Here is a 14,492-nt window from a genome sequence, read left to right on the forward strand (position 1 = left end):
AAAAGCTCTGAAGCCCAGCAGAAGCACTGTGATATGAAACAGCCACTTCTGCAGCAGGGACAAAATGAGCCGCTTGTTCTTTCCAGCCCAAGCTGCGAGTTTCATATTTCAGCTCCTCCTTCACATTCCAGGCCTGCCCAGGCTCCTCTCCAAAGATTTCGAAAATGGAGCCTCTCACAACTACTTATCCTCTGAAATACTCAGTGCCCAAAGCCAGAGTCTTTGTTGTCTTTCTGTCGATGGTTTTGTGTACCGCCGTTCTCTGCCTGCTGCAACTCAAATTTTTTAAACCTAAAATCAAAGATTTTTATTCTTTCGAAGTCAAGGATTCACGAGGAAGGATCATTTCCTTGGAGAAGTACAGGGGGAAAGTAAGTTACTACTTCATTATATTTTTGTCTTGAATCTTCACTGAAAAACAGGTCTCCATTTGCAGGTTAACAAAAAGTTTGTTTATGGGAATTTTCAGCAGAGATTTCTGCTAAATTCCTGTTCTTCAAACAGTAAGCTGTAGAAAAATTTATTTTATCTAGGCCTGCTCCAGGAATTAAGTACTAGATCTAATAAATCAAGAAAAATGGTTTTTCATATTCATTATAAATCAATATAGACTAATAATAACAATTTGTGCGTTTTAATCTTAGTTAAGAATGGCAGCATGTTGTGTTTAATTCTGGAAGTTGATCTAGTAAATACAATTTTAGTGCCTGTCCTAAATATCTGCTTTTTTACATGCTTACATTTAAACAAAGCTGTAAGTTTAAGTTTATCCATTCATTGGATTTTTAAAACGGGTTGTCTGAAAGTAAGTATCTTAAGCTGCTATCATCCTTATCTGTTTAATGAAATTATGATCAGACAGATTACATTTAGCCTTGAGGCAGGAGCGATTGTGGTAGTGGGAGATGCCATTTTAAGTCTTAATTGTAATGTCTATGCCATCTCTATTTTTTTTTCTTACTACTATAACTTTATTTCTCTGAAGGCAACTCTGGTTGTAAACGTGGCCAGTTACTGCCAACACACAGACAAAAATTACATCGCACTGCAAGAACTACACAGAGAGTTTGGTCCCTCCCACTTCACTGTGCTGGCTTTTCCCTGCAACCAGTTCGGAGAATCAGAGCCTAGTTCAAGCCAGGAAATAGAATCTTTTGCCAAAGGAAACTATGGAGTAACCTTCCCTGTTTTCCACAAAATCAAGATCCTAGGATCAGAAGCAGAGCCTGCCTTTAAATTTCTAATAGGTAACTGTTTTCTTTTATATATCAAGCTGCCTGTAACCATGGTATTCTCCCTAAATTCCAGTCTTGAATTTGTAAGGAAACATCGTAGTCTTCATAGTCTATGGAGAGAAACAGGCACTCAGCATACAATTCATCTGGTTTCAATGTCAATATCAAAAATATGGTCACTTGTACCCTGAAAGCATCCGTTTCTTCCCACTGATTATAAAAACAGCCTACTGTGACCAGCCCAGATAGAAACATCCATTTGGTGGATGTATGAACTTGAGTGCAAAAACTCCCACCTACAAAATCCCATTTCATATTATGTGACTTCTGTTGAAAAACAACTTTTCTCATAGACAAAAATGTAAGGGGGGGGGGGCTTTAGTGGAAGATTTTACACAAACACATGCAGATGAGAAGACTCCTGTTTTAGCAGAGTCATATGTCCATCTTTATGTAACCTGTGTTGTAAAGCAGGATTATATACACTGTAGCTACATATAATCACTAATTTGTGATTATATGTAAAAATCCATTAATTTGTCTTGTGAACTTCAGGACTCAGCCTGCAAAACCCACTCACACAAATACTCCTGTTACAGTAACCATTTACTGAGTTAGAGCCTCATACTCTCACAAGCGAAATTAAACTCTCTTCAGTTGACCAAAGAGCCCACAGACCCAAAGCCAACTTAAAAAGCCTCTCTGAATTTTCCTGAGCTTTGGCCAGGTCTTTGTCCCATACTAAACACTGATATATGAAAGAAAGGGTAATTAGAACATAATCCTTTTTTATCACATATTTTAACTGGAAAATAAGGTAGGAGAAGGCCAAAACCTGTACTGCATCTCCCTGCCCCAAGACAGGATCACATTTACCGAAATCAGTACTACACGTGCTTCTCCAGACTACTGCAGTATGAGAGATTCCAAAACCTCCCAGTCTATTCCAGTTTTTCACAGCTCCTCTTGTCAGAAAGCTATTTCAACATCTAAATGAAACCTTACATCACTTAAGTCTGCTGCTTCTTCCCATATCCTCTGTGATGCCTCTTATGCACCTGAAAATTATTATCATTTAGGAGTAATTTAAGTGGTCGCCATTGTCGCTGCACCTGTGTTTCTTCCTACCTCCCCTCAGGCATGTCACCAAAGACCTCAGGTAAAGCCTTGTTGCTCTGAGTTGCCTGATGTCCAGTGGAATTACTGCATGCACTCTGGAGGTGCTTCTCAGTGCATTACAGAGGAGGCCAGAGCACGCAGGTACCAGCTGGGTGGGATGAATCCAGATTCTAACTACCAGTATAATCAGTATCAGACATTAATACCTATACAGAAACAGAACAGCCATATTCATTCAGTCGGTTCTTATCTGACATGCTGTTCACCCACAAGAAGGAGAAAGATCCTGTGGTACTTAAATATTCTGAAATAAAGTCTTTCTTTTCCTGCATTCCTCTGCTTCACATGAAATTACTGTGCATCTTCAATTAAAGAAGCACCTGTTTCTTTATCTTGCCAATCAGAAGGTTGAACATCTTCATGCTACACCCCCTTGTGACTGTGACTGCTAGCTACAATTTGTCCAGCACTGTCAGACAATCTAGTGCAAAAAGGATCCACTGGCAGCATAAACATGGTGCCAAGGCCTTTCTTAACACAACTGCCTCTTGTTGCTTTCATAGTAGTAAGCCATTTTGTTGGGCCAGTGCAAGGTTTGTGGTCACATCTTTCTTCAAATAATGTCCACCTTCCTATGCGTCTGTACTTTGTATGAGTTATTCATATGCATTAATGAACACTGCAAGAATATTCAGAGATGGGGTTATGTTACTTCAAGACTGATCCCAGATACAACAACTCAGCAAAGAGATAATTACTAGCTGGGCCAGAGCCTCCATGACATGAGCTTTACCATACCCATTTGCTTGCCCTGGTGTCCTCTTACAGTCATGACATTACAAATGTAGTCCAATGGCAAAATTCAACTCATTGCTTCCAAGAATCAGTGTAGGGTTCAGCACTGTTCCCCACTGGACACCTGTTCCCCAGTCAAAATCTCCTGGAGTTTTCTTCTAGTTCTTCTCTCAAAAAGCAATTTTCCTCTGAACCTGTGGGACTCTCCAAGGACAAAGCCAGAGTCAAGAAACTGCTTCTGCCTCCTCTAGGAGCACGTAGTTCCCCGATAGCCCCTTGATCTCAGAAATTATCTTGCTAGGTATTCATGATAGCAAAGATACCTGTAAGGTTTTGCTTCATGGGATGAAAGGAGCTGAATTAAGCCGTCACCAGTATGACTTCCTGCTCCCATTTCACTTCCCCTAACCCAACATAAAACTGGGGATTCCCCAAATGAGTATGCAGCCCTCATATCCTCCTCCCTAGGAAGCAGGGTGTAGTAGAAGTAGGACCTCTTTTAAACAGTTTCACAAGAAGGGGAGAGCATCATTCTCTTCCCACTCTTCAGATCATTAACACCAACCAGTAAATCCATGCCCAGACTACTAGCTAAAAACAACGTGGGATTACTTCAACATAAATAGTTGAAGAATCACTGCACAGTAATGAAACAATGACAAGTGTAAGTCACTAAAATGATCTGATGCCATTCTTACAGATTCTTCAAAGAAAGAGCCTCGATGGAATTTCTGGAAGTACCTTGTCAGCCCTGAGGGTAAAGTTGTGAAATTCTGGAGACCCGAAGAGCCCATAGAAAGTATCAAGCCAGAAGTAGCATCATTAATCAGGCAGATTATCGTGAAAAAAAGAGAAGACCTCTGAAAAAGCCATTCACACTATGAATCCATGCAACAGCATGGGTACACAGCCTTACTACATTCCTGGGAAATGCTGCTAGAAGCTAAACCATCAGGTGATTTTACTTCTCTTTGGCATTAGTATTTTTCAGCTACTCTATGTCTATTAATGTTGGAATGGCTCCTGCAACGGCCTTGCAAACCACTGAGGTTGCTAGAGAATGGCAAGGCACTCGGTACCTTGCAGGGATGGACCTTCAATGTGCATAAATTCTCTGAATGTTTCTTTAAATTGCTGACAATAGCCAATTACAATTGTCACCAGCAGGGAGATAGCTAAAAAGAAGAGGATTTATTGATAAAATACTCAGTATTAGCACAGAAGTGTTTTGTTTCCCATCTACCAGTAACAAATAGATTTTTATATTCCATTATCATGTAATTGCCCTGACTGAAAGAGATGGGGCCCAGAGGCATCATACCAGGGTTTTTAGAGACCAATGCAATTGAAGATACCAGCTTTGCAGTATCTTCTCGAGGAAGATTACTGAATTGCGAAGCTGTCAACTTAGTTGTAAAAAAATGTACATAGAAAATAAAATTATTAAAAGAAAAAGAAAAAATTGCAAAAATGTTTCCTTGCCTGCTTTGTATTTTGATTAATTTTACACTTCACCTTCACAGCAACACCTTTAACCTCTTTAGCCTTCTCCATGCATTTGCACAGCAGTACAGTGCCTCGGGTGTGAGCTCATCTGCTGCTGGACTCCCAGTCTTCTGACTGGGATCCAGGCAGGGCCTGTGTGAGTACACATGGTTGCTTACAGCAGGATTCAAGGGACAACAAAAATCAACAGCCTGGCACTCGAACAGACATCCTTCTGAGACGGTCCAAGACAACGCTCCCCAGCCATCTACCTCGCATCTCTGGGATAAAACAACAGTCTTCAAGGAGAGGTAGACAAAGGGGATGAAGGTTCATGCCTCAAGCCCCACTATTCTCACCTTGCAGTCTCCCCAATCCTACATGTAACTGCAAATCCATTTCCAGTTCTCTTTCACTGTTTGATTTCAAATTGCCAAGTGTTTTGATTTACGTTTGATGAAGGGAGACAGTAAATTGGAATAAGGAACCTCATTCCAACTGTCCAAGTCTTAAAGGAGGGCTGAGAGAACAGAAATGAGAGTAACTAGTGTCTCAGAAGATTTTTCGATATGAAAAAGTACTGGTAGCAGTTCTCTTGCAAGACTAAAAATACTTGAAGTGCTTCAAAACATTTCCAAATAAAGAGAGCCACTTAACTGTATTAAAAAGGAGAGAAATGCAAAAGCAATTAAAACAAAAAGTATTTTTTCATTTATCTATGGAATTCATTGAGAATTTCACAGAAAACCCCTGAAGGATAAGGACAAAAAACACTTCAAAAGATTGAGTAATGATACTGATGTGGAGGATTAAACAAAGTCACCCTCAATAATGACAGCCATCATTTTGGAAGGGAAGTCAAACCTTATGCGTGACAATTTTAGCCACTCTAACTTTCAGAGATCAGTTAAGGCCTATGTAACGGTTTCGTTAGTCCAAATGTGCCTACTGCTGGTGTTTTAGACCAACTGCTGAGCTGTTTGCCATTAGCCCGCAAGATTCCACATCCAATCTGTCAAGACAGTTCCTGTTCCTATGTTGAGGTCCTGTGTTTTAATCACAGAATCATGAAATAGTTTGGAATGGAAGGGACCTTTAAAGGTCATGTAGTCCAACCCCCCTGCAATGAGCAGGGACATCTTCAACTAGTGCAGGTTGCTCAAAGGCCCCGTCCACCCTGACCTTGAATGTTTCCAGGGATGGGGCATCAACCACCTCTCTGGGCAACCCGTTCCAGTTTTACTCCGGTCTTCTCGTACATGTACAGTTCCAGCCTTGGGAACATTTAGCAGAACATGTCAGGTGATTTTTGTCACATGACCCTGCTGCTTTGATGGAGCAGGAAGGGAACTGAGATAGGGATCCTCTCCCCTTACTGGGAGCAGTTTAGATTCCACAGAACTAAGCGGCAGGACACAATGTTTTTCCCACAAATGGTGGATGGTATCCTTACTTGAAAATGCACATGACTAAAACATGTATGTCCATTCATGTGCACTGCTATAGCTCCCTGCTCTTCACAGCAGTTGGGTGCTGTTAGTGGAACACATGAAAAAAATCTGGTTTAGCCCTGGCATTGCCTGAGAGTTACTCAGCGTATAGGAAATTTCACTCAAGGTCTTTAAATACCCTATGAAACATAAACAGTGCAGTATTGTTTTCCAGTTTGCAAGGGATCACGAGGGAGTGCGCACACCCTGCTTGGGATTCACTCACTAAAGCTCATATTCTGTTTTTCACAGGATACACTGTAATCTTAAATAACTCAATGCCAGCATTAAGATAACTATCTTTCCTGGTATTCAGAAATAGCACGGGATATTAACAAATGAGTGGACAGAATTATTTAATTCACTGCTTCCTGGATTACTTTTACTTCAGATTCCTAGAAAAAGAAGGTTTTGCCTCAGAAAACAGTCACTGAATTTCTTATTTTACTGTTTGGTCACAATCCACTACAACCATCTTCTGCAGAAATTTGAATATAGGTACCATTCGGTCCTGAATCTAAACAGAGTTCAAGTTTTTCAAAGTTTACTGTTAATTAACTTTCCTCCAGAAACTCAGTATGTTTGTACTACTTATTCTTCATGAGACATACCAGCTCTTCCAATACAATATTATAAATATATAAATATAATATATAGGGCAGATCATTGATAAACTAATCACTTCTTTCTCAAAACCAAGTTACCAGTTACCCAGGGGAAAAATAAAGCATCTTTAACTGCCAAATCTACACAGACTTGGAAAGGCAAATAAATAAAATGAAAGTTAGAACACTGTTACACAAGCACACATTTATCTATAGTCAAAAAGCCAACGAAGTAATGCGAATACGTTTGTATAAATATCCACTTACACTTTATGTAGGATATAGCATATAAAAAAATACTAAACTACAAATGCTATAAGCAGATTAAAACCTATTTATTGGATTCTTAAATAATCCCACCAATTTAAGATAAAACTGCCCTCTTAAGAGGTTAACAGAGTTTGGTCCATGAGTGTTAAAGTTTCTCCTACTCCATTTGAGCATAACCTATTGCATCCTTCGTCCTAACACTTCCTTCATCCTAACACTTCCTTCATTCCTATCTCATGCTTCCCTCACTCCTTAGGTCTGACATATCTTCATTATCTCCAACAGATACCATTTAACTGTCAGGTCCTCTTTACAAAAAATTGCCTGGGAGTGCAAATATTCTAAATCCATTTCAGTCGCTGGTTGGACATCTCTGTGTTAATTCAAGTATTATCGGAAAATACTTGTTTGCTGAGCCCACAGATCAATGCTTCAGTAACATTTAGTGATGTAAAAGAAACATTCACATAGGGCCCAGACCTGAAACTCTTACTTACATTATGTAGTAAATTCTTTAGTTGGATTAGCTGTCTAAGTGTCTCAAACACAGTTACACTTGTTTTTATACCCTGCATTCACTCAGTTTGCATAACCTAGCACAGCTCTTTTCAGTCCAGGGAACTAGGCAGGCACTGGGCCCCATACCAGCTAAGGATCCAATGAGATATTTCTAATAACAGCGCTTATATTCTTGTCTCAACAGCGATGTGCCAATGTGGCAGTGTAGTCAGTTGCTGGTGTATGAAGAACAGCTAACTAACAATACACTGCCTCATCACCACACACAACACTAGGATCACCCTAATTCTGCGGACCTTCACAAACATTGATGCTATTTCTCTTCCTAGGAGACCTTCACTTTGCAAGGCACATATAGCAGCACCCAGACAAAGCAAGCAACAACTAAGAGTTTCTTTTGCATTCTCTAAGTGCCTGAAGTGCCAGGATGGGGATAGAGATAATACTCTGTTGCCTGTGGCAGTGTGTTTGACAGAAGCTTCCAGTGTAACATGAATGAAAAGCATCAATGTGCTTCCAGCCTTTATTCTTCTGAAGTATATTATGTCCTATTCAAATTGTGCCTCCTGGTTGGCGAGACTATGTGCAGTTGTTTTAATGCACTGCTGTTCACAAATTAAGTTATTCTTAGAAGCAAGGGGAGAAGAAAAACTCTGAAGTTGACTTGTTTTTTATAGAATGGAAAGGTAATTATTTTTCAGATATAGCATTCAGGCAGTTGGTGAAAGTGACTTTAAGCCTTTCCAGCATCTAATTACTCAGTTAAAAAAAAAACAAAACCAAACACCCTCCCCCAAAAAAACAACAACCAACTTTCATTTGCCAAATATCATTATAAAAAAACTAAAATCAAACTTTAAAACTCATATGAATTTTTAACTGTGCTTCTTTTGCTTTAAGAAAACTTCCAGAGCTTAAAATTGTTTAAAATGTTTGAATTATTTACCTGTTTCAAGTATTTATAAACTTCCTGTTACCTTGGTATCTAAAAGCAAATGAAAACCAGAATCTAAATCAACCAAAAATTCTCACAATTCTTTGGATAATGGTGGATAACAAAAATACAGGATACCACTATCATACCAAAAATTAGCCTGACAGTCAAAAAAAGCAATAATCAGGTAGACCCAAAAGATGCCTTATATAAAAGTAGTAGCTCTCCATTCTGATGATCACGGTATGTGGAAAAGGATAGCAACTGCATGTTAGCTGATGTCAGAATTTCAACCAGCTAACATACACTGCCATCCCATCACACACAAATGCACCACCTGCATTCCTGGAAATTAGAACCCTAGCACTTTCCAAAGGAACCGCCTTTAAAGAGCGATGAGCTGGCCCTGCAGCCGGCGGCAGTGCAGTAGTGACTGCTACGTTCAGATACAGCAGCCAGCTAGCGGTGCACTGCCTACCAGACACAGGGTCCGTGCAGAGCAAGATGTCATACGAAGTAACATGCCTGGAAAGGTCTCTTCTACCTAAATTCAGCATTGCTCACCTGTTTTGCGGTTCATGTTTCATATATGTATATACACAAGTTCAAGCAGTAAATACTGTCATGAAATAAATGGCATGGATAACTTTCTGATTCAGCAAGACCTGAATTAAAGTAATAGTATAAAACCTATGTGTGGTATGACTAGATTCAGATCCCAGGCTGTCCAAAAGGAACTGGGTAGTGTTGCAAACAGTATCTTGCCTTAGTTGCATGAGCACCAGTATAGTATGTCATCTCCACAAGCTAATTAGCGTCACACACACGTACTTCAGTCCTTTTCTCCCTTGGGCATCCATTTATGGTCACTGTTGGAACCGGCCCTCAGCCTAGGTGAGCCCAGTGCTGCCATTAGCAGCCACAGAAAAGCACTGGCTAATTGACTTCTGCTTATTCCACAGCAAGAGGAGGCCACTTCTGAGTTTTCCACGATGCTTTTGAATGAAACAATATGGAGTGCAGCTAGCAGCTGTTGACACATCAGAGACAACAGCCAGCTAACACACACTGCCAGACTGTTACATTCTGTTGAGTTTTGGCCAGTAGCTCCCCTCACCCCCCAACCGAATTTTCTTCTCCTATAGCCCAGTCATTGCTTGCTTTAACAACATGGCTTTTCCCATGGGGTCACTTACATAAAATATTTATGTTGGAGTGATATTCTGAGCATGCTGGTGGCTACATTTCTGTGCCATCATTGTATGTAAGGGCACACTGCTCATCTCCTGCTTCAGTATTTTCAGTATGGTCAAGTCCTTTCACGCCTTCACCACCCACTCCACCGGAGTGCGTACTGCAGCCTCACCAGGTTTTGCGATCTGCGTCAAGTCCTTAAGGCACAAGCTGCCTGTATTTTGCCGCTTGCTTACTGTCAAGCATATTGTTGGTGATTAATAGGTTTTCCACCTATGTTCGTACTGTATATGTGAGTTCTTCGTTGTCCCTTTTATCTTTATCACCCTCTAAATGTGGACAAGTCAGCTTGCAGTGCCAATAAAAAGAGAGCTCTGTAAATCCGTACAGTCCCTTCAATCAGGTCAAGCAACTTTTTTGCTTTTCAACAGCAAGCAGTCCCTCTAGCGCCAAAGAAGAGAAGCACACAGGTGGTTTTGATTCCTCCCCTCACCAGATGTCACTTTACCGTAACTTGTGTTTTTCTGACATTTCAGATGCTACAGTTAAGAAAGTGTGAAGATTAATAGGAAAGGAAAAGAAAAAAATCCGTTTTTTCAAAATCACTTATTTTCGACAGTTTCCTCCCCTCCCCCCCGCGGGAGCGTGAAGAGGGGGACTCCTCCGTGCAGTGCACGCAGAGGAGCGCGAATGCCGGTGCCGGCCCTTACCTCAGCCGCTCTCTGCAGCCTTTGCTCTCTGCCCCGCTTCACGCCTCTTCCAAGCGTTCCCGTCGCGTTCTCCTGCAGGCAAGCACAGAGGCACAACGCTTAACGGGCGCAGTTTCTTCCCCCGAGGTCCCCCTCCGCCAGCCTCGCTGCTTGCCCGGAGCCGCGGCCCTCGGGCGGGCCGGAGAAGGGGCCTGCCAGCCAGCTCCTCGGCCGCGACCCTGCCCGGCGCAGCCGCGGCCCCCGCACCCCCACAGGCCACCATTACCCATGGCAAATCCTCATCCCTCCTGCTCATCCTCCGGGCGGTGTTCCCTAATTTCCACTCCATCTCCGCCGGGGCTGACTGAGCCCGCCGCCGCCTCAGGCGAGGCGACCTGACCTCGAGGCGGGTCCCTGCGGGCGAGACGGCCCGTAAGGGGGTAAAGGGGTGGGCAGGGCCGGTGTGTGGAAGGCAGCCTGCAGGCACGGCAGCCTGTAGGGACGGCAACTTAAAGCCCAGCCAGCCCTCGGGACGCCGGCTGCTGCTGCACGGGTGGCGGTGCCGGCGCCCCCGCCGCACACCCCGCACCGCTCCCCGGCGGCCGCCGGCGCCCTTTAAGCAGCCCGCAGGCGCGGCCGGCGAGGCGGGAACCCGCGGGGGGCGACGCGGCTGGGCCCGGCCCGGCCCGGCCCGGCTCGGCCCGCCGGCGGGACGCGGCGCGCCCGGGCTGCGCGGCGGCGCCAAGGAGCGGCGGCGGGCGGCGGCTGGCGGCAAAGGAGCGCGGCGCGGCGCGGAGCGGGGAAGGCGGGGGAGGGCTGCGGCCGCCGGTGCGCAACCCCGGGCTGCGAGGCCGCCGGCCGGGGCGTGCCCCCGCCGGGCCCGGTGGGTCACCTCCACGGGGCCCTGTCCTGTGGGGCTGCCCCCACCGCCGTGCAGCCGCCTCGGCCCCTGCCTGGGGAGCGGAGCGAGGGCAGCGGCGGCACACTCCACGGGCAAACACCCTCACGTCGGCTTGTTTCTGCCTGAGGTTTTTGCCTGCTGTGAGCAGTCGGGCACAGCCACGCAGCAGCGGCCTCGGGGCGAGGCGCGGGGGGCGGCGGGGCCTGGGGCAGCGCCTCGCCGAGGCGTTGGGGCCTGGGTGTCCGAAATGGAGCGCTGGGGCAGAGACCTAGCGTACGGCACCGCGTCGCTGCAGCGTGGGGCGGCCTGTCCGACAGCTGGGGTCCCCAAAACCACATGTGAGCAAAACTCAGCCCCGACCCTGAACAACCAAACTCATAGAAATACCCTGCCGTCATATGCTTTAACGTGACGGGCAAAGGCAGAAGTTGTACAAAAAGCGTGAAGAATCATTTTATCCCAGAAGATGAGTTGCTTATGCAGGTGTTTTATTGAGTGCGGGTGACGGGTGCCGTTAGGCACTCACCTCACCTGAGAAAACTTGAGCGCAGATTTGGTAGGGAAGAAGTCAAACGTTTTTGTTGGAAGATAGGTTTTAGTTAAATCCAAAGAAATAGGAAGGGAAAAAAAGAGTTAGCGCTACATACATGTTCCGTATTTTTTTCAAAACAAGTTCAGAACAGTCCTTTTTCAGTCCTTGTTATAGTTTCAAAATTTGGAGTGATGCCACTTGGGTTTTCAAGCAACAAAAGCTGAGAGACACACAGCATGTAAAAGAGCCCATTTTTCCTCTTTCTAGCTTTTGGCTCTGAGAATCAACATTTAAAAGTGTTATTTTCTAAGAGTAAGAAACAAAGTGCCACTTCTAAAAATGTGCACAAAGTTTTCTTCACTTTCTTACAGTTTCACTGTTTTTCCGCAGGAAAACAGGAGAGAGTTTTCTAAATCTTCAGTTGGAAAAGTTTTATTTAAACCAAAAAAAGTTCTCCTGCAAAAATCTTATCAGGTGAAGTTCCTTTTCCTGCTCAGTCCTATTTCTATAGCTGCACACATCACATCTGCAAAAGGACATTGTGCACGCAAGACGATGGAAAAGAATATTTTTATTGATGCCTGAGTTACAGGCAATACTTAAATATCAGATGGTAGACCTGTTTTGCGAAATCGAAGGAAAACCATTTCAAAAGTGCCATTTTATTATCTGGCTTTGTATCGGTAAGGACACAGCTAAGCACACCCAGGATACAAAGTGGCTGAGTCACTCAACACCATTTTAATGCTTTCTGTAAAACAAACAAGGCATTGCTAGAGTACCATCACAAAGGATTGTTTGCCGCGCTTCAGTTGTTCGTTTAACTGAATATGAGCTTTTCCTACAAGACTAACGTTCAGCAAGCATGGCCAGCTAGCGTTACCCTGCCTAACAGCAGCTGCCGGCGTGCACTGCAAAGCCTGCTCACTTTAATACTCAGTGAATCAGCAGCATGCGGGTGAAGTGTATTGAGCTGTTACCTATCAGACCAGTGTTTGGGCCTCTAACAAAGGTTTTGCTCGCACTGGAAAGTTTCTTTCAGATGAGCAGACCTATAACCATGCAGTTTGATAGCGGGAGGAAAGAGGTCGCAGTCTGAGAGCTATATGGTTGTAAACTGGAATAAAAGGCAAAAGTCTTTCAAAGTCAACAAAGTTTTGTTTGAGTGAATTAGAGTTAGGATTCATTAATGCAACACAAGGCATTAAAGAGTAAATAGTGTGACCCACTGCAGCTGGAGTTGCAGTGATTCCTGCCCATGGACCTTCAGCTCTCGCATGCATGCACCACGAACTAGTTATGAGAAAAAAATTGGAGTTTTTTCTGTAAAAGCTCCTCCGAACACTGGTTAGCAAGCAGAAAACATGCCAAGGTATTATATTCTCTAGTAGCCTTAAAATAACTAGATCCTGAAATGAAGTCAGTGGTAAAGAAAATCCAGAAGTAAGCAGAAGTGCCATGGGGAAGTCTGAATTGCTTTCTGTTTGTTAAGAAGGGTGCATTGGATTGTTAGGCAGGTATTATAACATCAAGGATATCCTTAAAACTCACTTCTTCACTTGAAGCGCCTGGTATTTTGGAAATGATGTGGTAGGTAAAAGCTCTGTTGTCACTTAGAAATTGTAACTGAATTTTAAACAATGGAGTTTTGTTTTACAAGAGCTGTCCACAGCTAAATCACTTCTGAAATGCTTCCAGCATCTCGCTAGTGTGTCTTCAAAGTGAAAGGAAAAGGTCATCGTGGTTGTCTTCATTTCTTTCTCACTGTGGACTCATTCTGGGCTCCTCATTATGGAATCTATGAGCCAATTGCTCAATTATTTCACTTACGTACTAGAAACATGGGTGAATTTTTGTAGCTCACTGTAAAAATATTCCCAAGCCAGTACGTAGAAACCATGTAGTTTGTTCCCGCTGGCAGCAGATGGTGCTGATATGTTGTTGCTTGGTACATCCTTGAAAGCTGGTATGCAGGTTCTCAATCCCGTAGTAGCTTATTTTTTTCTCATGCATTATCCTTAAGAACTTTTCATACTAATTTGTCATCATCATCAGACTTAGGAATTTATCGAGATAAAATACAAGTTTATAGTTTGAAGGTAAGATTTGGACATCAGTAGGAAACCTAACGACATTATCAGAGAATTAAGCACTGACTGAAATTACACATTTCAGGAAAAGTTGGATTCATCACATCCAGTCTTCTGAACATGCGCCACTAATACTTGTAGGGCCCAGGTATCTCAGGACATGATAACGAGGGTGCTCCTTGCCAAATGATTGCTGACAAGAGATGATGCTAACTTACCCCAAATTCTGGCAAGTGGAAAGATCACAAGAGCTGGTCATAGAAAATTGTCTTAAAAGCAATAGATCACGGGTTGTCTCCATTTCAGTGAAAGACAGAGGTAAGCAAAACTGCTCTTTATATAAGTTTCTAGATTATCAACAGGAAACTCTTGTTTAAACCCAGGCGTAGTTAGAGAAACCTTCCTGGCTGAGGAGCACAGGGCCCTAACACTGAGGGCATACTGGACCGACTAGTTTTCCAGAGAGGATGTAGTCACTGTGATACCCAGTTCAGTAAACTAAGAAAGGTGTAACAAATTATGTTAAGGAAAAAAATTACCCTTTTGGAAGTGTGAGGGATCTGAATAAGATTTACCACAGTTTTCAGTTGCTATTTGAAATAGGTGGGATAAAATTGTTGAACATATTTAGATG

At 43.3% G+C, this 14,492-nt stretch overlaps 1 protein-coding gene across 2 annotated transcripts; it reads left to right on the forward strand.

Moving 5' to 3' along the window:
- Positions 1–164: 164 nt before the first annotated feature.
- On the forward strand, positions 165–4,013 carry GPX8 (glutathione peroxidase 8 (putative); the record flags this gene model as incomplete). Of its 2 annotated transcripts, none has more annotated exons than XM_082335880.1 (3): positions 165–371; positions 986–1,247; positions 3,850–4,013. In XM_082335880.1, 3 exons carry the CDS (start codon positions 165–167, stop codon positions 4,011–4,013), a joined length of 633 nt encoding a protein of 210 aa, XP_082192006.1. The 2 variants fall into 2 exon arrangements, with proteins under 2 accessions (XP_082192006.1, XP_082192007.1); XM_082335881.1 differs by having other exon boundaries at positions 165–218; positions 1,112–1,247.
- Positions 4,014–14,492: the final 10,479 nt, after the last annotated feature.

The sequence above is a fragment of the Platalea leucorodia genome, assembly GCF_965183815.1.
Source record: "Platalea leucorodia genome assembly, chromosome: Z".
Lineage (NCBI taxonomy): Eukaryota > Metazoa > Chordata > Aves > Pelecaniformes > Threskiornithidae > Platalea > Platalea leucorodia.